The 26,161-nt window shown below is 44.6% G+C and overlaps 1 protein-coding gene across 7 annotated transcripts; it reads right to left on the bottom strand.

Moving 5' to 3' along the window:
• Window positions 1-3,551: 3,551 nt before the first annotated feature.
• On the bottom strand, window positions 3,552-25,566 carry C10H7orf25 (chromosome 10 C7orf25 homolog). Of its 7 annotated transcripts, none has more exons than XM_078785405.1 (7): window positions 25,510-25,554; window positions 19,747-19,809; window positions 19,074-19,628; window positions 18,646-18,901; window positions 6,017-6,482; window positions 5,363-5,844; window positions 3,552-3,805 (listed from the first exon to the last, which is right to left on the bottom strand). In XM_078785405.1, the coding sequence occupies exons 3-7, from the start codon at window positions 19,528-19,530 to the stop codon at window positions 3,745-3,747; spliced, it is 1,722 nt and encodes a 573-aa protein (XP_078641531.1). In that variant the 5' UTR covers window positions 19,531-19,628; window positions 19,747-19,809; window positions 25,510-25,554; the 3' UTR covers window positions 3,552-3,744. The 7 variants fall into 7 exon arrangements, with proteins under 7 accessions (XP_078641531.1, XP_078641529.1, XP_067983436.1 ...); XM_078785403.1 differs by having other exon boundaries at window positions 25,497-25,541; XM_068127335.2 differs by lacking the exon at window positions 25,510-25,554 and adding an exon at window positions 20,070-20,263.
• Between the last annotated feature and the right edge of the window lie 595 nt (window positions 25,567-26,161).

The raw sequence follows: 26,161 nt of genomic DNA, 5'->3' as shown, positions 1-26,161 counted from the left end.
TGCAGGGAGTCCCGAGACGCACGGACGAGTGCACGGATTCCCCTGATGCACGGACGAGTGCACAGAGTACTTGTGGTAACTTTTTAACACGTGATCTGCTGTGTTCTTACTGTGCGATTACCAGCAGCATGACTAGTACTGGCCCCAGGCCCCAGCACCACAGCAGCTACCTACAGGACTGTCGTCCCTGAGCTTATCAGGGCTGAGCGGACCCCAATTATCCCCCATGCCAAGTAGCGGTACCGGTAATCTGACTGCGACAACCACTGAGTCATGTACTTCCGACACTGGAACACAGTTAGTTTTGAGTAATCATGTCCTGCAGGGGAGGGGGGGGGGGGGTGGGGGGGTGACCACTTGCACAAGTGATGGACTAGTACAATTTATGTGTTTTCTCGTATAATTTCTGGGATATTTCAATATGTTTGAGACAATGAAAGGTATCATTGCATACTTTACTATCTAGATCTACTTACGACTACTACTTAGTTCTGCACATTTATTTATTGTGTTAAAGATTTTACTTTGACAAAGAACTTTGTTTGTGTACACGTGTAATGATTTAATTTGTATTTAAAATAATAATTTTTTCCATTGTAATATAAACCAGTCATTTATTACTCAGATCATAAACAAACAATAAAGACAACTAATTATTATTTTTTTCTCCAGCCATACCATGAAATAGCATGTTTATTATACAAGTTAATTTTAAAATAGATATGCAAAAATAGATCATGCACATAGCATATAATATATTGTTGCGGATATGAGGATTGTGTTTTTTTATTGTGTGCTTTATTATTACTAGGGCATGCCCGTACTATATATATATCTAAAATTATATCCCCCCCCTCTATTTACATGAAATGGTTTGGTCCATTCGCAAAGCCAAAGCGAACGGCTTGCGAGTACGGTGACAATCCCCCCCCTCTATTTACATGAAATGGTTTGGTCCAAAGCGAACGGCTTGCGAGTACGGTGACAATCCCCCCCCTCTATTTACATGAAATGGTTTGGTCCAAAGCTAACGGCTTGCGGAGTTTGGTAAAGAAATCGCCATAGCGTGCACAAACGCGCAGGAAAGCGAAAGAATCGCAAATTAGTTTTAATTAGTTTTAAAACATAGTTTAACGCCCGAGCGAGTTTAACGCAATCGCAAATCGCATCGCAAAGCGAAAGAATCGCAAATTAGTTTTAAAACATAGTTTAACGCCAACATAGCGCCAACATAGTTTGCCGACGGGAAATAAATGAATACGCTCTCAAATGTGCCGTCCGAGGCAGAGTCTGTTCGCCACGTTCGGCACACGTGATAGCTCGCTGCTCTCTGATTGGTTGAATCGTTTTTTGGACATAGCTCGGTAACTACTTCTCCGATTAATATGAAACCTTGAAAAGGCACATCCTCGGGTCCCCAGCAATATACCTGGCAAGTTTCAAGTATATCGGACTGGTAGTTGTCGAGAAACAGCGGTCGCATACACACAGACACACACACACAGAGATTACTGGAATTATAGATAGATTATTGTTTATTCTGCGCCTCCTGCCTCCGGAGTTGTGTAAAGGTAAAAAGGGCGTCTCGGTAATTAGTCCATAAAGCATCCACGTCAGCCAATCATAGAATACCCCTGTTCGATAGCCTTACCCTAAGACACATAATAAGATATAAGCTGTGTCTCCCATTAACTTAAATACTCCATTGTACCAAGTGAAATAAGAATAGGTCCCCTTTCATTTCATTTCGATGGCCAACTGCATTTTGGGTGGTTTTCTCTTCAACCACCATTGGCCACGAGGCAGGGTTGGGGAAGAAAGGCGGGTCCCCACCTCGTCAGAGAGGGGAGGAGTGAGCCAGCCCCACTCAACCAACCATGAACAAGGGGTTTGGCTTGAGAGGGCGGAGAGAGAACGTTTGGGGGAGGTTCGCAAAGGTTGAGGGGCGGGGCCTATATAACCCGTGGCGGGGCGTTCCCCAAAGAGATGAGCTTTGACAGAGTTGAGACAAGGAGGGAGGAGACAAGAGCTGGGGTGTCAGAGCTGAGCTGCGTGCTTGAGCCACCGAAACTGCATCTACAGCAGCTTGAGCCACCGAAACTGCATCTACAGCAGCTCGAGCCACCGAAACTGCATCAACAGCAGCTTGAGCCACCGAAACTGCAGCCACAGCAGCGTGGGGCCTGGACGGCAGTTTGGAGCAGGGCCGCGAAGGAACGGCGGCTGCCCAACGAGCCGATCGTGCTGCAGGACCAGTTGGACCTCCCTATCCCACCAGCCATCCACCTGCCATCCCTATCATAATTCCCCGTGTAAGTGTGTTCGTAGTCTGTCTTTTGTCTTGTCCCTGGGAATAAGTTAAGCCTGTTAGATAAGCTAAAGATTTCACTGTGTCACCTGCGTCTCATGTCCCTGTAAATAAACGTGACTGCTTTCTTTTTGCTTATATGTGTGAATAATAATAAACCCAGTTACTCTTCTGTACGTCTTCTTCCTCTTTGCATTCGGTCGCTTTAGAGTTTTCCAGATTGAGCAGCTGCAGTGCGATACGGCCAACGTTTGGGTTGAATCGGGTTTTAGTCGGGGAATAACTGTTCGGTTGCGGAGCCTCTGCTCGGCATATATAACATCTAATCCGCGGTCCGTAACAATATGATACACATCAAAAAAATATAAAAATTCCAACATTCACACAATAGTTCCGAGATCATGTTATCCTGCCATGGGACACTGCCGACGTTGTAGTAGTGCTCGAGGTAAACGCGCACATCCTTGGCTTCCCGTGTAGCACGATTCCCGCCTTGCACGTTCTGCATGTCCTGAAGCACTGCCTCGTTCCTCCAAGTGCCAGGGATGATCTGGTGGTCATTCCCCTCATGGTCATCGTCCCGGTTCTGCAGTCCAGGGTACCGAATCCGCATCATGTTATGCAGGCAGAGGCACGCACTCAAGATATTCTTGAAAGTCTCATGTTCCTGTTGCATGGTCGTGAGGAGGCACCTCCAGCGGTGGGCGAGTATTCCGAAAGCTTAAGGTCATGCAACCAGTCGGGACAGGTCGTGACTGGTCGCACTACCGATCGTGAGGTTGAACGACAGGTGGCACCACCAATCGTCAGGTGGCAGGACCAGTAGCACGACCAATCGTACGACTACTTCACCCGCGATCATGCGTGACTGGTGGTACGACCATGTAAGACCTGTCTGCGACCTCTTACGATTTGGAATCGCAGGTCAGAAGTTTTGAACATGACCATCGACCTTGCTGCGACTGATTTTGCTCTGGCGATCACCCACGACCTCTGCGACCAGTCGCACGCTCTTTCTACGATTTTCCCGCGATTACCAAAATTTTCGGTCGCAGCTAGGTCGTAACCTGGTCGCAGGCCCGGTGTGACTGGAGCTTTACTGTTGTTGTGCTTCCCTCTCTCATCTCCAGCTCCCTTTATTATATGTTCTACTTGTTAGATCTTATACGAGCATCGACTAAATATACCAAAAAATTGTCAAAAATCAAATACGGATACCTGTAATGTAGAAGGGAAGGCAAGCACCCATCAAATGTTATGTTTAATCAATTGCTCCACCAAAACCAAAGACCTTAACACCAAGAGAGATGTATTTGGTCCAACCAACTACAACAGAGGTTGAAACGAATTACTCAAAACGATTCCACCTACCTAAAAAATGGCAAAACAAATAAACGGAGCCGATAGGGCTTCTTCTGCATAGTTTACTGGAAAGTTCACAAAAAATCGATTTTCATTCCCAGTGCATTCTCAACTTCCTCCTTGCTTTTTCCAAACCTGTTGGGAAGAAGTAAGAAGTTCATTCATAATTTTTAACTCTTGAAAGTGAAAAGGTGCATTTTAAAAGTGGAAGGGTTAAATATAAAACGGGCCGATTAAAATAAAGATAACGTCCCGTAAAAGGGACAGTCAGTAAGAACTAGACTCCACGACACACTGTCCTTTTTGGGAGATGGTTTACAATTGTGTGCGCGCTTTCTTCGGAGAATGGGGTGGACTGGGGGTTGTCCTCATTTTGCCGGTTAATTTTAAATTCCACAATCAAAAACGAAACGGGAGTATGCACCAAAACACAAGGAAGTGAAAACAATTGGTACCGTTTTTGAAGGACTTCATTTGCAAATATCCAGTTACCAAAGCACACGACGTATAAAATATGACATGTATTTACAAAGAGAAAACAGGTATAACATCGAGAGATACCTCTGTCATTTTTATACAATCTGTTTTACGGGACTTTGGTACTTTATTCATCAGCCTTGTCATTATGGAAATGCTCCAAAGTTGGTCGTTTAATTTTTAGTGAGACCCCACAGATCCTGATCCTTCTATCCCTCCTGAATCTTTCCTTCCTGAATTTCCCCCAACTCCTAACTCATCAACTTCTTCCTCCTCCACCTCCCACTTTATAAGGGATCCAGATTGAGCAAACAGATTAACAGAAAAAAAATGACAATGCAAACATGGTTATGTCTCATTCTTGAAAGTCAAAATTGTTGCATTCTCTGGAAGCTTAACCGCATCAGTGTTTACAGAAAGGGGAATTGAATTGTAAATCGAAGGCCTGTATATTGATTTGTGTGCTGGTGAATTGCTGTGCACATTCTGTGGTTAGGGTAGGTCAGGTGTGGCTAGGTGTGTGTGTGTGTGGCTCTAGGTGTGTGTGTGTGTGTGGCTCTAGGTGTGTGTGTGTGGCTCTAGGTGTGTGTGTGTGGCTCTAGGTGTGTTGTGTGTGGCTCTAGGTGTGTGTGTGTGGCTCTAGGTGTGTGTGTGTGTGTGGCTCTAGGTGTGTGTGTGTGGCTCTAGGTGTGTGTGTGTGTGGCTCTAGGTGTGTGTCTGTGGCTCTAGGTGTGTGTCTGTGGCTCTAGGTGTGTGTCTGTGGCTCTAGGTGTGTGTCTGTGGCTCTAGGTGTGTGTCTGTGGCTCTAGGTGTGTGTGTGTGTGTGTGTGTGTGTGTGTGTGTGTGTGTGTGTGTGTGTGTGTGTGTGTGTGTGAAGCATGATTTATTTATTTGTCCACCGTCTCTCCTTTCTTTCCTTGTCGTTTTTTGTCTATGGAGGGGTGAATCTTGCAAATCGTTTTTGAAGTGTTCACCTGACCGTGCCTGGATGGGGTTAAGGGTAGAGGAGTAGTAGTTGAAACCCGAATCCTATCCAGGTTCCTCTTGATGACTCCGTCTTTGTCTTTTTGCATTCCTCCTGATACTCCAGTGCTACATTTGGTCAGTTATTTGATTCCAAAGACTACCTGCAGAATTTACCAACGAATATTTATTCCTGAGAACAAAAATTATCACAGAATAGTTTTATTTATTTATTTATTGCAATCCACTTACCTCGACTGCTCATGGTCGCCAAAGAGCCACGTTTCCTCCAAACAAACCTTTGGAGGTCCCTGAGGCAAAGCAGTGGCAAAAGCTTCCTTGGCCTCTGTCAGGGCTCGGGGCCGATGCACGTGGACCGCAAAATTCACGTCTTTCTGGGAGGCTGCCCGTACAAAACCAGCATTAGCAGTGACTGTGATGGCATGATGGTGTTCTCCCGTTCCAAAGATAACGAGTGAGCGATCATTTATCCGGCCACTCCTGGAAAGCACAGAGTGTTGCAGTGGTCCATCTGGAACAATGGTGAGGTGCCCAAGAAAGAGACTTCGAGCACGTGCGCGCTCACTGAGCCCCGCCAATGTGGCTACAATGGAAGCAAATGCAATGGCTGCAGACTTGCAGGTGATGAGGGACCGACCGCGGAGGAAGGTCAGGAGAGACGGCAACACTGGACAATCACGTTCCTCAGAAGCCTGGGCTGTCAGAACTTCCTCCTTTAAATAGAAAAATAAGTAAATGCTAAAAGACATTATGGCCACAAGCACACACACACAATGCAATTTTAATTTTTAAACATCAGAAAAAGGCTTGTTTTTACCTCATCAAGGTACAACCTTGATGTGGTAAGAACAAAAACCTTTTTTTTTTAACAAAAACAAACCTTGCCTTGAACAGAAAGTGACATCTGCTGTGGCTCAGTGTTGATACTAGCGTGATGAGGGTTGACACGTCCAAATTAGCCGAGCACGGGTACTCCAATTCAGGGTCAGTACACAACGGAGAGGGTAGACTTTTGGTCACACTCGAACAGTCCACAGAAGATGGGCGCGTCAGCCTGGCTTTGCTTTCCAGAAGACTCCTGCTTGTGTCACAGTATTCATTACAACTTTCCATGCAATTCTCAAATTGCTTTGGAATCATGGCTGTCATCTCCACATTTGCCTCCTCTTCCCATCTTCCATGGCTCTCAGAAGTACCTTTTGATCCACTAAAGTCTTTAGCACTTTCATCATGTAACACAAAGTGACACCGACTGCGAGAACTTTGCGGTGGAACATCATCCTCTTCTTCAACTTCTTGAGGTAGTGAAACTATAGAATCACATTTTACATCCACGCCCATTTGCTCGAGCCTAAAGTCGATGCAAATTTCAGGACAAAAGAAAACGATTGACAGGAAAGGAAAAATACAATTCAGTCAAGCAAATACAAAATGGAACAAAAGTATTTTCAGCCTCAAATGCAAGCTTCTGGTTTTGATACAATGCCAAACATATACTGCATTGTTCAGCCCCGCCTTTGGAATGGCTTATTAAACGTTAATGGAATGAAGGGTGGCGAGGACAGCAACCCAAGCAGCGGACACGTTCTGTCTATTATTACGACTTTAACAGGCCCAATTATTCCCACCTTCTGTGTGGGGTCGGCGGGAGAGAGGTTTTGGCCGAAGTCCTTCACGGACTGGCTGGTCAGGCCGATCATTCGACTCAAGGTGATTTGAATAGGCATTAGTAACTTGTTCTTGGTACCGGCAATAACTCAGATAGTCTTCATCCAAAGATACTGCATGGGGTCTTTAATATCCACCATCTAATGTTAGCAGATACATTACCTTAATGCATTCAAACCATAAAACTAACACACCAATTGTATTTGAATGCAGCAAGCACAGAACCTGTTTTCAGCAAGAAATGTAAATTAGGCCAAAACTATTTTAGGGCATAGCATCTAAAAGCATTGTGGTTCTGAAGTTCCAGCCCAGAGGAGGTAGGCCTACTCCACAGCACTGTGCAAATGCATCGTGTACAGTATACAATCTAATATATAAAGCTCAATTTGTGTTGGTTTGTTTATATATGCTTCGAAAAATATATATCTACTGAACCAAATCCAACCAAATTTTGCATGTTGCTTCAGAGTACCCCGAGTATGGTTTCTGTCAAGGTAACACACCTAGGGAAGTGGGTTCAGGATGGGGGAGAAGCCCCCACATCTCTCTGTAAAAGTGTATTGTATCGCACCAACCAGTGGTATCCGATATTATAAATAATCTTTTATAAAGAAGGTTTAAACAACTTGATAATATTCATTACGGTGAAGTTGACATCCGAGTGAGAATAATTAGAAAGAATAATTAAGCAACAAGGATGGTTGATATTAGGTGACGTCAGCAGACTTCCGAGCAGACGATATAGTGAATAGAGCAGAATATTTGTGAAGTACGACATGTTGTCTTTTGATCAAATCTGTCAGCAAAAAGTGACAGGTACTTTTGCTAGCAAGTCTCAAAGGAGGAGAACAACTTGTTCAAACAGAACGACTGCTCACACATTCATCTCTTTCCTTAGCAATTTGTTACGTCAGACAGAAATTCTTCCTTTTGTGAAGTTAAGAAAATTTTAAAGTTCAATGATTTGCACATACAGGATGTCCAACTTGTGCGGTACTTTTTCAACTTTAAACTTTTATCACGTTTAATGTATACATGATGGAAATAAACTGTAAATGGTGCATGAAAGCAAAATTCATGAGGATGTTAATATTGTTGCGGCTTTGTAAATAAAGGCAACAACCCCTCCCATAGTTAGTTACACCACAACATGTAGCCTCGCTTAGTTAGTTATTTCTTATTAAATGTGAAGTATAGTCTCCTTCGCAGTGTTAGTATGCATTGAGGCAGGCAGGGTAATGGTAGGCCTCATTGCAGCCTGAAGTGCCTTGTCATGGGCCGAGGACAAGCCTTGCAGGCCCGAGGGAGGAGCTGGAGGGAGTGGCCAGAGAACAGCGAACAGCCAATGGGAGCTGAAGGGAGGGGCCAAAGGTGACCAATAAGGGGCTGTCACGACACGTGACCCCAGGCGGCCAATGGAGGCCCGTGGAACGGTCGAGTGGAGGGTTCGGGGGGCTATAAAACCCGGCCCGAACCCCCACTCTCTCTCTGCCCCAACTCTCTCTCTGCCTGGACTCCCTGCATATAGACGCTCTCTGCCACGCGCGCTCTGCCTCGCTGACCCTGAGATACGCTCCTCGGATTCCTGCTCCGTGCACATCCGTGATCAACGCCCCTGCCGCGACCATCTCCGGCTGTGGTGTTCCGGGTTGGAGCGATCCTTGGGGTATCCGCCCAACGAGCCCGCCCAGGCAAACTGCACAAAGCGTCCGCGCTTTGTGCGCATTCCCCTCTTCCTTCCCTTCCCCGAACGAATCTGAGAGCCCTTGTCTGGGAATGTAGGTAAGGCTGTTAAGACTCTTCGCTGTGTCCTTTTTCTGTGAAACTGTACATTGTAATAAATCCTGTCGTTTGTTTCCAACCTGGCCATCATCGTCCTTTCAACATTGGCCGAGCATTGCCAGAATTAAAACCGCTCGATCGGGTTCAATAGTGTTAACGGCACAAGTTACGCGACGCACAACCGCTCGGGCGTTCAATAACAGCGTGACTCGTGCGAGGTTCAGTCTCCGTTCTCACAGCTGCGTGTGTTGAAGGTGCTCGGGTCGTGACCGTCATTGTAATAAATCCTGTGGTTTGTTTCCAACCTGGCCATCATCGTCCTTTCAACATTGGCCGAGCATTGCCAGAATTAAAACCGCTCGATCGGGTTCAATAGTGTTAACGGCACAAGTTACGCGACGCACAACCGCTCGGGCGTTCAATAACAGCGTGACTCGTGCGAGGTTCAGTCCCCATTCTCACAGCTGCGTGTGTTGAAGGTACTCGGGTCATGACCGTTGACCCTTCCACGCTTAGCTGCGGGCTCGGCGGCTGGAATTGCTTAGCAATCCGTCCACCACGAGCGTAGTGTGAGTGGCGGCTTCGTGGACTCGGAGTTCGAGGGGGAGCAGGGCTTAATACCCCCTTAGTACGTCGACGAACCCGAGATCCGCAACAATATTAATAATAAAGTTGTTGTTAAATCCACAATTCCCCTGGGTTTCTTCACTAGTTGATATTTTCTGACGAGGCAACTTCTACATGAGTGGTGACGTGAACAGCCACGATTACCACATTTGGGGGACATAAAAACCTCAAGAAGTCTGGAAATATTAGAGATTCATCAAAAATCAATGGCTGGTGATCTCTCAGAGTCTTTTATTTGAAAGAAGCAAGTCAATGGTGAACGTTACTTTGCAATGTTGTAGAATTTATTTTTTCCTCAACTACGACGATTAAATCCTTCACATATCACTTTGTTCCACCAAGACTTGGCTACCTGCCACCGTGCTTCGAATGTGCGACGGTTCATGAATGAGACCTTCCCAGACATGAGGATCGGTAGACATGGACCAATTACTTGGCCACGTCGTTCGCCTGACCCATCCCCATTGGACTACATTTTATGGGGTTATGTAAAACCTTGGACTTCGGGCTCCGATCACAAATGCAATTCATGAGATAACTTAGCAGCAACTTGAAGATGTTTTCAACAAGTTGGAAAATCGGATTCAACGATGTACAGTCGGACCCTGCTATTCGCTGGGGATACGTTCCTGGAAAATCTGCGAATAGCGAAACCAGCGAATAGGGGGGGCATTGTTTCAATGGAAAACGGGGGGATAGGTTCCCAAGTCGTGAAAATCCACGAATAGAGAGGAACAAACCATGAATGGTGAGGCAAATCCCGTAAAGGTCGATGAAAATCCCGTGAATGTATGCCGCGGCATTGTTTCAATGTGGAAAAGGGGAATACATTATAGGTTCCCAGTGGTTCCTGGTTCAGAGGAAAAAAAATGTAAGTTTAAAATGTTTTCGACCGCAAATGCACATGATTTCAATTTCATTAAAAATGCTTGCAAATTAAAAAAAATCAGGTACCATTTCCAATTTATTGAAGGAATGCGCTTAGTTTATTAAAAGTGCTTAACCATACCGTACCGTGAAACCAAAAAAAATGACAACACCAGGTACCAGGTGGCGTATTGAGCCTATCCGCTAATTTCAGTAATAGATTTAATGAAGCATTTGCATTCTATAATTCGCGGAGGATGACATGTTTAAGTCGCTGGTGGAACTTCCCCCAAAGCGTTTTCATTGTGTAAGATCTCTGATGATGCTTTACCTTAACTTGCAAACTGTAATTGTTTTATTGAAGCGTTTGCATGCTATAATTGGCAGAGTTGACTTGTTTATACATCTGGTGGGATATCCCACGAAGCTCGCTTATAGTGGGGCTAAAATTCACGTCCGTGAAAGCCAGGAAAACGCAAAGCGCACAGCAGTGAATGTACAGTACAGTACGAGCAGGTCATGCTCGCGGCTTGTACAAGATGTTTTTTTGCGAATGTACGTCCAGCTGCTTTATGCATGGCTGGTGAGAGATGGGTTTTATAAATGTGTCAAGCTAGTGGCTCGTGAATTTTCTTTGCACCCCTGAAAAACCGTGAATTCGCGGAAAATGGCCACGAATGGGAAGGGGGGCTGCGGGGGGTGGCTTTGATTTCGCAGAACACGACAGAGAATAGAAAAAAACCCCCAAAAAACAGCAAATTTGCAGAAACTTTTCCACGAATAGAGAAACATGTTGCATTTTACCAACCACAAATACGCAGATTCCACAAATAGCGGGGTCCAACTGCATTACTATAGATGGCGGTTAAATTGAAGCCAAAACATTTTAAGTGTATTGACTAAAAACGTTATGATTATGCGTTTATATGCCCCTCACAGTTTGTTTCCATCATGTGTATAATGTATACACAAAGAATTAAGTTAAGCACCCCCCCCGTTTTTTTACAACCTCGCACATTACAAGTTTGTTGTCGTCAAAACAGTGTAATATACCCATGATATTGCTATATTTTCTGGAGAAGTGATATTATGGTCACATAAAAACATAACAATCATGCCGTTTTCAATATTTTATTCTGAATAATTTAAGGTGAAATTTTTTGGGAATTTTAGGCATATTTTCACCTCAATTTAAGTATGGAGCTATAGGTCCATCACGGACAGTGTGGATGACGTTTATGTTTTCTAACGTACAGTCATTGTTCTGAGAAGACCTCTAGCGATCTTTGCGTCAATAACGTGTGTAGGACCCACGTGATCGGATCACTGACTCAACCAATCACTTTTTTTCACTTTGATCACTCAATTTCATCAATGGATAATTGCTAATGTCATACCAATCATTATTTGATCTCACATACCTTAGAATATATGCCAATGTATACATATACACAAAGAATATATATTAGGGGGTGCTTACCTTAATTCGTTGTGTAGGGGTGCTTAACTTAATTCTTTGTGTATATATCAAAAGTTATAAAAGTTCAAATTTGCACAAAGACTTTATGGGCACACCATATATGTATGAGTTACCTTGCCTCAGGAGCATTTCACTGTGGCTGGGATCACTTGCCAGCCATGATCAGGAGGGCAATGGCATAGCAAAGAATGTAGTAACTGCAGCATTCAAATTTTACCAAACATTGAGAATCGGTCAAGACTAAATTCATTTAACTTTTAATGGGCAGTGAAAATAGGAAGTAGATGCTTCTTCGAGCAAAATTTGAATTACACACACGGCTGATGCCGTTAGGCATGTTGAGCGAATTAACTGATAAAATCAAGTGTCCCAAAAGAAAAAAGGGATCTTGGTCTGGAGAGGCAGAGCTAACAACAGGGTAAAATAAGTCACACAATCCAATGCTTCCTCACCAGAGCAGAGGGTATTGCATTCGAGTCCGTTTGTCTATCTGTTTGTTTGTCCACACAGAATAAATATGATTTTCTCTGCAACCGTTGGTCCGATTGACAGGAAATTTTCACCATAGGTGCAACTCAACCTGTAGAATTTTCCAATGATAAATATAACATCATAGGTCACATGATACCGGTGCCATCTCGGGAAAACCAAAAAAATTGCAACTCCGAAAGCACTGCATAGAAAAAAATGAGACATGGCTCATTGTAAAGAACTCTCCATGGGGAATCTACTTTATAAGAGAGCCGTTGGTGTCTGTGTCTGTTACCATTTTTCTCAGAGCTGGCTGTCCAGATCTTCGTCAAACTTTCAGAGGTTCATCAGTGACTGCTTGGGAGTGTTTTAGGCCAAAAAATGTTTTTTTGGGGGTTTTTTTTAGTTCGTTTTTTTGGATTTAAAAAAAAATCTCTATAGTGCCAAAGCCTTTTTCATTAATGACACTTATAATTATATACAAGTACACATTCACATAAATAAATACAAATCGCAGACATTTGAACACAAAAAAAAACAAAAAACTATTCTGGAAGTGTATGAAATTGGTGGTAAGGCTTCTTCTTCTTCCTGAAAGTCATCATACTTAACTCAGAAACGTGATGAACGGCACATTCACCAGCAGATATTCAACAAAAAGGTGAAATGATGATTTGACATTTGTGATGGATTCTGATTTTGATGCAATTGCTTTTACATTATATTTGCCCTCATTTCAAATATGTTAATGTTTTTTTTTCACTTGAGCAATGCCTGGTACTCCAGCTATAAACACATATACTTTACTCGGGGTACAAATACAACTTTGGCTGGGGGGTAACATAAGCTATGTGGCCGTGGCCTCATTCGGGTGTGTGAGAGACTGAGAGGAGCGTAAATGCTCAATGTAAATATTGTTGCGGAGATGAGGACTGTATTTTTTTGATTGTGTGCTGTATGATTATTATTATTGTTTATTCTGCGCCCCCCCTACCTCCGGAGCTGTGTAAAGGTGAAAGGGCATCCCATAATTAGTCCACAAGCATACACGTCAGCCAAGTAATAGAATACCCCTGTTGATAGTTATCTATTATTCTGTGTTTTAGGGTAAGGCTGTGTCTCCCATTAATTGAAGTACTCCATTGCACCAGTGAAAGAGAATAGATCCCCTTTCATTCCCATCCCCAAAATCCCCATTTCCTTCACATCCCCTTTCGTCATTGCCGAGCCTCGATTGCCCATATTACATCCCCTCTCGTCATTGCTGAGCCCTCGATTCCCAATAACCTCCCCTCCAAAAAACCACCATTGACCATGTGCTTGAGTCGGAGAAGAAAGGCGTGTCTCCACCTCGTCATAGAGGGGAGGAGGGGCGTGCCCGCCCGTCGTCATCAAGGGCGGAGCGAGAGGGTCGCGTGACCAACCAGGGCCGAGGTGAGCACCCCGATGGGCGTGTCCTGAAGGACGGCGGCTTAATCGCCGGAGGCGCTATAAAAAGGCGCGCACGCAAGAAGCAAGTGAGTTGGTCTTGGTGAGAGTTGGTCTGAGTTGGTTGAGAGTCGGTCGTCAAGTGGAGAGTGGTGAAGAGTCAGTCAGTAGAGTCGGTGGTCAGTTGGTTGCGTTGGTTGCGGTGAGGAGTCGGTGGTAAAGAGTGAGGGACCAAGAAAGAGTTGAGGGTTGGACCAGACGAGTCGGACAAGGCCTGGCAAAGCAAGCGGAGGCCGCAGCAGCAACAACACCCAACAGCCACTTGGGGCCTGGACGGCGGTTTTGAGCAAGGCCGTGAAGGAACGGCGGCTGCTAAACGCGCCGATCGTGCTGCATGACCCCCTTGGACCTTCCTCTCCCTCCAGCCATCCACCTCCTGCCTTTCCACCCTTCTTGTGTACGTGAGTTTGTTTTGTTTGTTCTGTCCCTGGGTTAATTAAGTCTGTATAAGCTAGTATTTGCACTGTGTCACCTGCGTCTTATGTGTTGTAAATAAACTTGGTTGCTCCTTTTTGCTTGTGTGTGTACAATAAATCCAATTACTCTTCTGTCCGTCTTCTCGTTTTATTCCTTTTCCTCTTTGCATTCGTCGTTTTTGTCTTTTCCCTCATTGAGCAGCTGCGGTGCGATACGGCCAAAGTTCTGGGTGAATCGGGTGAGTCAGGGATCCTGTAACGGTCGCGGCAATACCACCGCTCGGTAAATAACATCTTAATCCGCGATCAGTAACAATATGTATGGTGTAGCGCCACCTGGTGATGGTGGTAGAGGGTATTACAATTTCCTTTTTTACCTGGGCAACACTGAGGTTAAAGCACTCCTTGCATGGGTAAATCTTTCCTCCTTCCCTTCCCGCCTCCCCCAAAATGGAGGAGCCTGTCAAAGCCCCCCATCCCCCCAAAAAGATGTATATGTAGTATATGTTTTCCCTCCCACTTCCTTCCACTCACCCAACTCCCCTCCCTCCTCAACCCTCTCTCTCCAGCCTCCCCGCCTCACCCGCAATGCCGGGTACTCCTGCTAGTAACATATATTAATGTCATAGGTTCCTCCATTATGACATCATAATTGAACAAGTACAAAACTTCATCCGATCAAGATGAAATTTCTTGTGCATCTAGGGATAAATTGGTGGAGGAAATTTTTTTTTTTTACGATGACATCTCGGTCACGTGGTTCGGCCGCCATCTTGGAAAAACCGAAAAGCTTTACACCTCTAAATCTCCGAAAGCGCTGCAGATAAAAAAAAATTGAGACATGGCTCATTGTAAACAACTCTCCGTGGGGAATAACATATGTTAATGATGATGTTATAGGTGCCTCCATTATGACGTCATAATTCGACAAGTACAAAACTTCATCCGATCAAGTTGAAATTTCTTGAGCGTCATCTCGGGATAAATTTGTGGAGAAAAAAAAAAAGACGTCATAGGTCAGTCACGTGGTTCGGCCGCCATGTTTGTTTCAACACAAAAGCCTTAAAAATCACTAAAAACACGTCCTGGCGAGGGTCTGCAATCCGATTGCTCTTTCTTGTTAATAACTGTTTTTACAACTTTAAACACTACGTTACATGATTACATATGCTAATATTATTGGCAAGTAATTGCAGTGAAGGCTCATCAAAAAGAAAAGTCGGTTCTTAAGTAATCAACACCAACATAACTTGTACAGTTATGTTGGTGTTGTACATAACTTGTACCTCCTGCAGATGGAGGAAATATTGAGTTGTATCTTGGAGACGGCATGAAGCTGGAAGGTGTGAAAATTTTTTGCTACCTAGGAGACATCCTGAATGGAGAAGGTGGATCAGACTCGGCAACAGTTGCTAGAGTGAGATGTGCATGGAAGAAGTTTCAGGAACTGAGTGGCGTGCTGACGAGGAGGGGAGTGTCGTTGAAGCTGAAGGGGAAAGGTGTATGTATGCTGCATGTGTGAGAAGTGTTATGATTTATGGGAGGGAGACATGGGTAATGAATGTAGAGCAGCAACGAAGGTTGGAAAGGGTGGAAATGCGAATGGTTCGACGGATGTGCGGAGTATCGTTGAGAGAGAGGAAGACAAATGATGAATTGCGAAAGATGACGGGAATAGAGCCTGTGATGGATGATGTGAAGAGAAACAGCTTGAGATGGTTTGGTCATGTGTTGAGGAAGGATGAAAGTGACTGGTTGAGAAGAGCGATGGAAATGAATGTAGAAGGAAGTAGAGGACGGTGAAGACCGAGAAAGACTTGGCTAAAGGTGGTGGAAGAAGAAATGCGGGCAAGGGGGTTAACAAGGGGAGATGTAGAAAATAGGGCAAAATGGAGATCGTCATGGGGCCTGCAGGGCTAACCCCCACTCCAGCAGTGAAAATGGCCTTAAAATGCCTGTTGTTGTTGTAGTAGTGCAACAATAGAGAGCTTTTGGTTAAACGAGTCCAATAATTGAGTTCCACGTGTCAACACTCCACGCGTCAACACTCAAACGAAGACGACCATTTCTCCCTCGGCAGATTCCCATTGCACAATATAGAAAATGGAGTACGGCGCTCCCCTTAGCGGGGGGGGGGGGGGGGGGGGTTAATCCCCCTTCTATTTGCACTGGCCGTCTCCGATCCTGAAGCTACCCCGCTCCCCTGTGGGGTGGGATTGCCCGAAGCGATTGGTCAAGGGATTCCCGTACGCCTCCGGCAATCCCTCCACAAGGCAGATGGGTAACTCCGCTCGAAACCACGGACAAGATGTTATTTTGCCGAGCGGTTGTAGCAGCCCGCGGTTCGAGCCATTAACAAAGACTAACCCGATTAGAACCGTTGGCCGAAATCGTGCCACAGGAACTCAATGTGGAAACCTCTAAAACGAACAGATGTGAAGGAAAGAAGGCAAAGGTAGGAAGAACAGGGATTTATTAACTAATTATGTACAAATCAAAGAAACCAAGGGAGAAGGAAAGAAACGAAAATAATTTACAGAAGAAGAAGACAGTGCAATTCTAGCTTATCTACAGGCTTAACTTAAATCCCAGACAACACAGACAAACAGACGACAGTCAGACTTACACGAATGGGAATGAAGCAGGAATGGCTGGAGGGAGAAAAAGGTTCAGGCGGTCCACAGAACGGCCGGGCCGGGGGCGAGCAGCCGCCGGCTCTCCACCCTCGGGTCCACACCACCGGGATGCTCGTAGCAACACGTCGGAGCTTGTTGTGGCTAGGCTGGTTGAGACAGCGTCTCCCTCGGTTCAGCACACCTCCCTCGTAGCTTGTTCAGGCACCTCCCTTCACAGAACTGTTTGCCACGGAACTCCTCAACGACTCTCTGGTGGGGGCTCTCTCACTCATCTCTTCAAGCAGTCCCTCCCAACCTCCTTTTATGAGGCGCGTGGCGATCAAGCCGCCGGCCTTTTGGAAACGCCCATCGGTGAGCTCGCCTCGGCCTTGATTGGTCGCGAGGGCTCACCGATCCCGCCCCTTGATGAGGCGTTGGCAAAGCCACACCTTGTTCCTGGCGCTTGGCCGACTCCTCCCCCTGATGACGATGGGCGGCACGCCTTTCTTCCCCGAGCTGACCATGCCGTAATGGAGGCAAATGCAGTTGGCAATTGAAAGGGGATGGAGGTTTTGGGCAATTTGAACAGGGGATCTATCTTATTTCATTTGGTGCAATGCAGAGTCAACTAATGGGCAACAGAGCCTTAAACTGACATAGAATAAAGAGATAACTATTGAGGGAAGCCTATGATTTGCTACGTGCTTGTACATGGACTAGCTAAGGTGCACTTATTTCAATTAACAGCCAATTAAGGGGAAATGTACACAGGAAATTTAATACTAAATTTACAAAGTGATGGTTCTAAAAACCATAACAATATATATTGTTACGGACCGCGGATAAGATGTTAATGGATTGCCGAGCGGATGGCGCCGCGGCCCGAACCGTTAACAATGACTAAGACCCGATTCCTTAAACGTGGGCCAAATCGTGCCACAGATATTCAATGGGGAAAAGACAAAGGCGACACGGATGTGAAGAAGAGGAAGACAGAAGTAGGAAATACGAATATAATTTATTTGTATGTACAGGACCAAAGAAACCAAGGAAGAAGGAAGGATAATAAAATAAAGACAGAAAGAGGGACGGACCAGAAAGACACAGTGAAAATTCTAGCTCACCTATTACAGTCTTAATTAATACCCTGGACAGAACAAACAAAGACGGACTCACACGAATGGGGAATTTGCAGGCAGGAATGGAAGGACTGGAATGGTTTGGGCCGGCAGAGAAGGAGAGGAAGGCACGGAGCTGGCTGGAGCTTGACGGCCACCGATGCCACTGCAATCTGGTTCCCGCGGGGTAACGGGTCAAAGCTCCTGGTGGAGTCAAAACGGCTGGTGGAGCCGAACTGCTGGTGGAGCCGAACTGCTGGTGGAGCCGAACTGCTGGTGGAGCCAAACTGCTGGTGGAGCCAACCTGCTGGTGGAGCGCAACTCTTTCTTGACACTTGTCTCTTTAACGCAACCCTCCTTCGACTCTTTCTCATCACTCTCGCGCACTTGGTCCACCGACAACCCCCCGTTCTGACGCATGCGCACGCGTTTTATAGCGCGCCTCGCCCTCTCCCCACGAGCTCTCTCGGCACGCCTACCGGGTCGCTTACTGCCGTGCCGGTTGGTTCGCACGGCCTCCTTTGGCTCCGCCCTTGATGACGATGGGCGGGCACGCCCAGGATTCGGCGGCTCCTCCCCCTTCTTCTCCAAGCCTACCTCGTGGCTCATGGAGTCGCGGTGAAAACAACAACCCACAGCTGCAGCAAATGCGGTTGGCAGGAAAGGCTTTGGGAATGGGAATGAAAGGGGATCTATTTATTTGAATTCGGTGCAATGGAGTGTCAATTAATGGAAGACAAATCCTTAGCCTAATACACAGAATAAGGAAATAACTACCAACAAGGAGGAAATCTATGATTGGCTAACGTGATTGTTTATGAAATAACTACGGAACGACCTTCGACCTTTATACACAGACTGGAGGCAGGAGGGTCCAGCATAAAGCAATAAAAAAAACACAATAAAAAAAACACAATCCTCATATCCACAACAATATATACAGTATATATATATATGTATATATATATTCAAATATTCATACCTTTGTGCTACAGAGCTTGATACACCATTGTAAAAGTAGAATACAACACGTGGCACTTGATACTGCACTGTGTTCATGACCGCAGCATTGAGGTACTCGGTGGCCTGATCGAGAACGCTCGGTCGGCCAGGTAGGCCTCCACCAAGTGCGACAAGCGCATGCACACCCTCTGCTTTTCGAGCCACTACTTTCACCCATGAATAGCCATCGACCACTACAACATCAACCAGGAGAGTGTGCTGTTTTTGTAAAGGACCTGTGGGGTGTCCCAAAATGATTCGACATCGATTGATCGGTTAAATATGTACAAGCACAGAATTAATGGAGGGACATGATCATTTCAGTTCCGATAACAGTGCACAGAAAATCGATGATAATCCAGCAAAAGACAATAGGTAGAAATACAATTAGCAAATGGAAGGGCTCACCTTGAGAGTAATGTACAGGATGCAGAACAGCTTTCACACCATCAAAGACTTCAGCAGCAGCCACAACCGCTCCCAAATGTCTCAGGTTGCTGTTCTTCAACTGTGCAGGATTAAAATGGGCCTTGGTCTTCAGACGATTGAGGAATCCCGATTCCGCCATTATCCTTCTGTTAAGTTTAGTAACTCCGACCACACCTCGCTGTCCCAGCACCCTGACTCGCTGCTCCAACTTGGACGCTTCAGCAAAAAGACTATTCAGCAAGGCCAGTTCTTCAGTACTTCGGGCATCTCGATTTGCCCCGGAATGTTGCCTCAGTCTCATAGGATCCATGACCTCACTCCCCAAGTCATTTGTATATTCCTTTCCAATCCTAATGTTTCCAGACACATTATTTTGCACTGGCACTTTCACCTGAAGGTTGGCATGGCACCAATTTGAACTGTTTTCTGCAAGCATTCTGTGGAACACCAACACTATGCTTTCAGTGCAATGATAATCACCAATGATGAAGCAAGCAATGTTGTTGATATTCTCCAAGTCACCAAAACCAGTTCCTGCAATGACAGCATCCAATGTTATCCTTTGATGGTAAAAATAAAATTGGAATTTCAAAAGTCATCCACACAATTTTAATGAAAACTTCGATGGTGGAGGGAATAAAACTGGTCCTACTTGGAACATCAACGATTATGTTCTTTGATGCTTTCTTGAAAGCATGCGACAAGTTTGGTGTCACTATCCGCAAAAAGAAGACAGTGAAGATGTCACAGTGAGACAATGACCCCATCCCATTGAAACGACATGCAAGAGATTGAACAGTTTGATTACCTTGGCTCTAAAAACACACCAGGTCCACTCAGACAAATTAAGGAATTTCAGCATAGTATTGCCAAAGCTGCTACAGCATTTGGCAGCTTACGAAAGGACATGGAAAAACAATAGTCTTACAACCAACACAAAGCTACACATATACCAAGCACGAGTTCTCAGTTTACTTCTCGATGTTGCTGAAATGTGGATTTTATATGCCAAGCTGAAGCTCATGCTGAACGAACTCTTTCCATCTCCAGCACCTGTGAAAGATCCTCAAGGTTCACTGGCAAGACAACATTCATGACAGGTTTGACCATGGCTAAATCAGTTAGTATCATAGTGCTGCTGATGTGGCGAAGATTGTGATAGCCTGGACATATGGTCCATGTGGATGATGAGCACCTGCCCAAATCGATCCTTTATTGAGATCTCGATAAGGGCATCTGCAAAATTGGAAGGACCAAGCTTTGCTTTAAAGATCTGTGCAAACAATCCTTGGAGGACTTTAACCTGTTGGAAAAATCAAGGGAAGCTACAGCGCTGGACAGAGAGGAGTGGAGGAAGAGTGTAAATGACTGAGTTCTATCCTTCGAGAGGAGGTGAGTTGAAAAGGCAAATCAAGAGAGAAAGGAGAAGAACACTTCAAACGGAATCTAGCTCCAACTTTGAATGCCTCAACTGCAGTCGACAGTGTGCATCACTAATTGGCCTCTTTTTACATACCAGGACACATCAAACACGACTAAAAAAAACATCAGTAATTATGTTCTGCCAATGATGATGATGACTTTGAACATCACATCACCTCCTCCATTCGAGTTAAGTCTAAGAGCAAGGACATTAATACTTGTAAAGAACTTGGATGAAGGAGAACACCATTAGACCATTCATGACTGCGGCCTGCACATTTCTGCCAGCAATCCTGCATTTTAGGTGTGCAAATTATTTCCACATATTTTATACATTTCCACATATTTAAGGTATACAAAATTTTATATATTTTAGGTGTGCAAATTATTTCCACATATTGAAGGTATACAGTAGTTTATACATTTTAGGTGTCCAAATTATTTCCGTATATTTTATACTTTTCCACGTATTTTAGGTGTACAGTATTTTATATATTTTAGGTGTCCAAATTATTTCCACATATTTTATACTTTTCCATATATTTTTTTTACATGTTTTCGGTGATCAAATTATTTCCGTATATTTTATACATTTCCTCATATTTAAGGTATACAGTAGTTCATATATTTTAGGCGTCAAAATTATTTCCGCATATTTTTTTTACATGTTTTAGGTGACCAAATTATTACCGCATATTTTATACTTTTCCGTATATTATTTACTTTTCCACGTATTTTATATATATTAGGTGACCAAATTATTTCCGCATATTTTATACATTTACGCATATTTTATACATTTCCTCATATTTAAGTTATACAGTAGTTTAAATTGTCGCGCGATTGCCCCTTTTGGTTAAGATCAGGAATCGCGGATGGCCAGACAAACTTTAATGGAGGCGTTTATTCAATGACGGATTTGACTATACAAGCACGCGGGGGGGGGGGGGGGGGGGGGGGGGGAAGGAAGAAGAAGAAGTGGCGAGAGCTCTTACCTTACCGGCCCGCGCACGCCAGTGTCTTCTTCTTCCCCCCCACCCCCCAAGTGCTTGTATAGTCGAATCCGCCCATTGAATAGACGCCTGCATTAAAGTTCGTCTGGCCATTCCGCGATTCATGGTCTTAACCAAAAGGGGCAATCGTGTGACAATATAAACTACTGTATAACTTAAATATGAGGAAATGTATAAAATATGCGGAAATGTATAAAATATACAGAAATAATTTGGTCACCTAAAACATAAAATACACGGATAAGTAAAAAACATATGAAAAAGTATAAATTATGCGGGAATTATGACGCCTAAAATATATAAACTACTGTATACCTTAAATATGTGGAAATGTATGAAATATGAGGAAATAATTTTGTCACCTAAAACATAAAATACACGGAAAAATATTTATCACCGGATAAACCTGGAAACAATTGAACTCGCACGAATACTGGATTTTGCATAGAAAGGGAAAATAATACAAGGTTTTATTTACAATAAATATCGGGACAGGAAAATAACGTGCCGGTAATCACTAAACCCCTCTAATGGAGCGCTCCCACACTTCACTTCAAATACAAACAAATGGGAATGAAGCAAATAAAACGTTGTGTTCGTTCGTGGGGACTTAGCTCTGTCTGTGGCGAGTCAGGACTCGTCAGCTTCGAGCGCTGTCGTTCGACGCAGCTCCATGCTTGGCGGGAAGTAGGCCTCGATGCCGTTCGCGCGCTGCTCGGCCACCGAGCCACTCGCTCGCCCTGGTCTTGCCCGCTACAGTGGCAAGCCTTGCTCGCTTCGTGAACGCCAGGGAGGAGAATCGATGGTGCTCCAATGTTGCTCCAACAGGTAATTCGCGGTCCGCAAGAGGAAGGTCCAACCGGGAACGAAATGCAAAGCAGACGGGAGGTCCGGGCAGGAACGAAGCCAAAGCGAGAAGGGCAAAATGCCGGCGAGCCAGTGGTTTTGTCACTCGCGGTGTGACAGCAGTTCTCTTCCTCTGCCAATCAGTGCCTCCCTTCCTTGTGACCTTTCGCGCCCTTTTTCACGTCACCGGGACTTCTGCTTCAATCAGCGACCTGCTTCTAGGTAGTGGTTTTGCGCCTTCCGCACTGATTGGCCGAGGTGTCATCGGTCGGTGGCCAATCAGTGTGCTGCTCCTTCACCTTTCTTACCCCCAATCACGGGGAAGCTTTTTGTCCCTTCCCCGACCAATCACACTTTCTCCTGGACATGGCTCCCAGCCTGCCTGGTACGATGTTTGTCACCATGGTGGCGTACTGCGTGGCCGCTGCCTGTTGGTTTTTCCGGTCAGTCATGGTAAGGGGGGGAATTTAATTAGTGTGTGCACTAAGGGCCTATCTAATGTCTATAAACAGTGCGTTGCCATAAGGGACAAAGGAACGATCACAGGTTTGACAAACATCGAGGTGGTTCTAGCTACCCACGACAGGCGAAGCATGATACCTACACAGATCTACCTAGATATAGATATTCCCCTTTACCCCAAATTCATAACAATATGTTTTAGGTGACCTAATTATTTCCACGTATTTTATACATTTCCGTATATTTTTTCCTTTTCGGTGTATTTTAGGTATACAGTATTTTATATAAGGAACGGCTTGCTTGTCAAGCGACAAGCCTATTTGTAATGGAACATACCCCTGGAACAATTTATGGCTGCTCATCTAATCCTTTGTTTTCACTGACGTCACAGTTTACCCATCTCGCATTGCGCGGCGGCCATTTTGATACCCAAGCTAATCTGTCCGTGTGTGCTGATATTGATTTGTTGCGTTGGTTTATGGTGAATGCGGATCGCAAAAAGTCTGTTTTATAAAGTAATTTTGTTTGTTTTGTCACGTTCATGTGGAGTGTGGTGCCATCTAGTTTATATTACGTATTGTTGCCCAACAAACACAGAACATTCGGTTTAAGTTTGCCGTGGACCAGTGAACTGGTGAACACCTGGGCAGTGGGTCAACCTGCAACCAACTACCTGTAGAACACACTTGGAGTGTACGTAAGGATACGGTAGATCCAGGCTTGAGTATGGCTAGCAGTGCGAGTGCCAACCCTGGCTACCAAGAGACGCTCCCCCCGGACGTTCTTGTTCATTACAAAGAGAAGATTTCTGTCATTGGGTGTGACCCTTATGGTCTATCAAATGATCAATTTGAGAAGAATGTGAGCAAGTGGCCTCAGGTGACCCACATCGACGTGATCAACTACCTGTTGTTCAGCAAATCGGCCTATACCAAAGATGAGTTGAAGAAGTATAAATCCCTCGAGGCATACAGGTTGTACCAAGATGGATGGGTGCGACAAATCCTACACAAAGAACTGAATGACGTCCACTTGATTCGATCCAAGGTATTAATATATTAAACAAACATGTATTTTTTAAAGCTGCTTGTGTTAATGTTATGGACCTGATTGATTAAGTGCCCTCCATTTGTTCAAAAACCACTGCAGTTTTAAGCTGTGCATGCATGTGTGCATACTTTGTAGACATGTGACGCACAGTGCGAAGTGAGTGCCGCCATGTGTGCTTTGTGCGTATGGCCATAAGTCATCACCTATATTTATCATGTAAGCAACGAATACATAGCACATTCTTCACATGATAAAATCGAGATTCATTTTGACCGAGTTGATAAGAGTACATAACTTTAGAAAGTTTATTGGACAGTTTCAAATTCAATACTTTTATGTACCAGGTTTCGCATTCCATGAGGAATAACTCCTGGCCTAACGCCTGGCCTGTTTGAACAACGAAATACGCCGCAAATTGGCATGACTGGTCGTGAACAAAAACTATTTAATGTGAATCCGCTGACGACGTTGTTCGAGAGGGTATCAAAATGGCCGAGGTGTCCCAGGGTGCCCTGCGCGCGTGCTCCGATGACGTCACAAGAAAACAAGCAATTTAGTAATCTATCTATAATTCCAGTAATCTCTGTGTGTTTGTTTGTTTGTACGTTTGTTTGTTTGTTTGTCTGTGACCGCTGTTTCTCGACAACCACGGGTCCGATATACTTTAAACTTGCCAGGTATATTGCTGGGGACCCGAGGATGTGCCTTTTCAAGGTTTCATATTAATCGGACAATTACTTACCGAGCTATGTCCAAAAAACGATTCAACCAATCAGAGAGCAGCGAGCTATCGCGTGTGCCGAACGTGGCGAACACACTCTGCCTCGGATGGCACATTTGAGAGCGTATTCATTTATTTCACGTTTGCAAACTATGTTGGCGCTATGTTGGCGTTAAACTATGTTTTAAAACTAATAAAAACCATTTCATGTAAATAGAGGGGGGGGGGGGGGGGGGATTGTCACTGTACTCGCAAGCCGTTCGCCGTTCGCTTTGGCGTTGCGAATGGACCAAAACATTTCATGGACCAAACCATTTCATGTAAAGCGTTCGCCGTTCGCTTTGGCGTTGCGAATGGACCAAAACATTTCATGAACCAAACCATTTCATGTAAATAGAGGGGGGGGGGGATTGTCACCGTACTCGCACCCACGTACCCACGTACCCACGTACGGGCATTGCACCCACGTACGGGCATGCCCTAGTTATGTACAATGCTGTTATTGTTCCTCAAGATATGCTCTCGACAGAAAAGAAATGCTACCACAGTCGAACCACAACGACAGAACACAGTTACACACCATCGACTTCCCGGTCGAACGAGGACTCCCTGTAAGTGTATACAACAATCAAATAAACACGGCATATGGGATTTCAATCTGTAATCCCAGCAACGCGAACCAACCAATTGCTCAGATGTGAACAACCAGGCCACAATTATTTCATATTCATATTGGAATCACGACACAGTTACTACAGTACACACATGACGTACCACGTACGTCAAAACGAACTTAATTTCAGCTCAGTAACGACACCTAAAGTATGTAAACATATGAATTTAAATACAGTAGATAGCGCTGTAGTTTAAATGTAAAATTTTTTTTACCTCAGCCGCCCACCACAACGTCAACAACTACCACTCGGAAGGACGTTCATAAAAACGTGCCTAATACGTCATTACACTTTATAAGCAAAGAGATTTATGAAAATTAATACTAAAAATATTCTGAAAGTGTGACCTAAAAAGGTATATAATCATTTCAGTATTCATACGCAAGGAGACATATAAAAGACAAGGGAAATGCCAACTGAACTTCATAATATTTCTATACACCTCCATTTCTTTACTCTTATTTCTCAAGAATGCTGTTCATGACAAGAGTTTACATAGACAGAGAAACACTTTATTTACCTTTTACTGTACCTAGTTTTGGTGTCGATATAGAATCGACTGACATCGCCCTCCCTCCGCTGCCCCCCGTTTCGAGTCAACGACACCAATACTATCAATGTCACATCACATGACACTTAAGCCATTATAAATGGAGGGACTGGGCAGCAGTAAGCGAGCTGCTTGCGAACGGAACGCCTCAGCATGTTATCAAAAATGGGTGCCTGAGGCGAATTCAAGAGAGATTGGTTAATTTTGTTATCACACAAGACGACTATGAATTTCATATTCTTATTGTTGCTTCTACTTTTTAATCGTAATTCTTTCATATCTCCAAACATATAATTTGTTCAGGATGCTGTAACTTTTATGGCCGCGGC

The sequence above is a fragment of the Myxine glutinosa genome, chromosome 10 (genome assembly GCF_964187855.1).
Source record: "Myxine glutinosa chromosome 10, kmMyxGlut1.1, whole genome shotgun sequence".
Classification (NCBI taxonomy): Eukaryota; Metazoa; Chordata; class Myxini; order Myxiniformes; family Myxinidae; genus Myxine; species Myxine glutinosa.
This window is presented reverse-complemented; position numbering and strand designations above follow the sequence as displayed.

Excerpts from the sequence above, each read along its gene's own strand:
- C10H7orf25 (XM_068127334.2), bottom strand. The coding sequence starts at position 19,861 with ATGGGGTCATTGTCTCACTGTGACATCTTCACTGTCTTCTTTTTGCGG. Across the intron at positions 18,902-19,073 it reads TCCTGTACATTACTCTCAAG|GTCCTTTACAAAAACAGCAC; the intron begins GTGAGCCCTTCC and ends GACACCCCACAG. Across the intron at positions 5,845-6,016 it reads GATGTCACTTTCTGTTCAAG|GAGGAAGTTCTGACAGCCCA; the intron begins GCAAGGTTTGTT and ends TTCTATTTAAAG.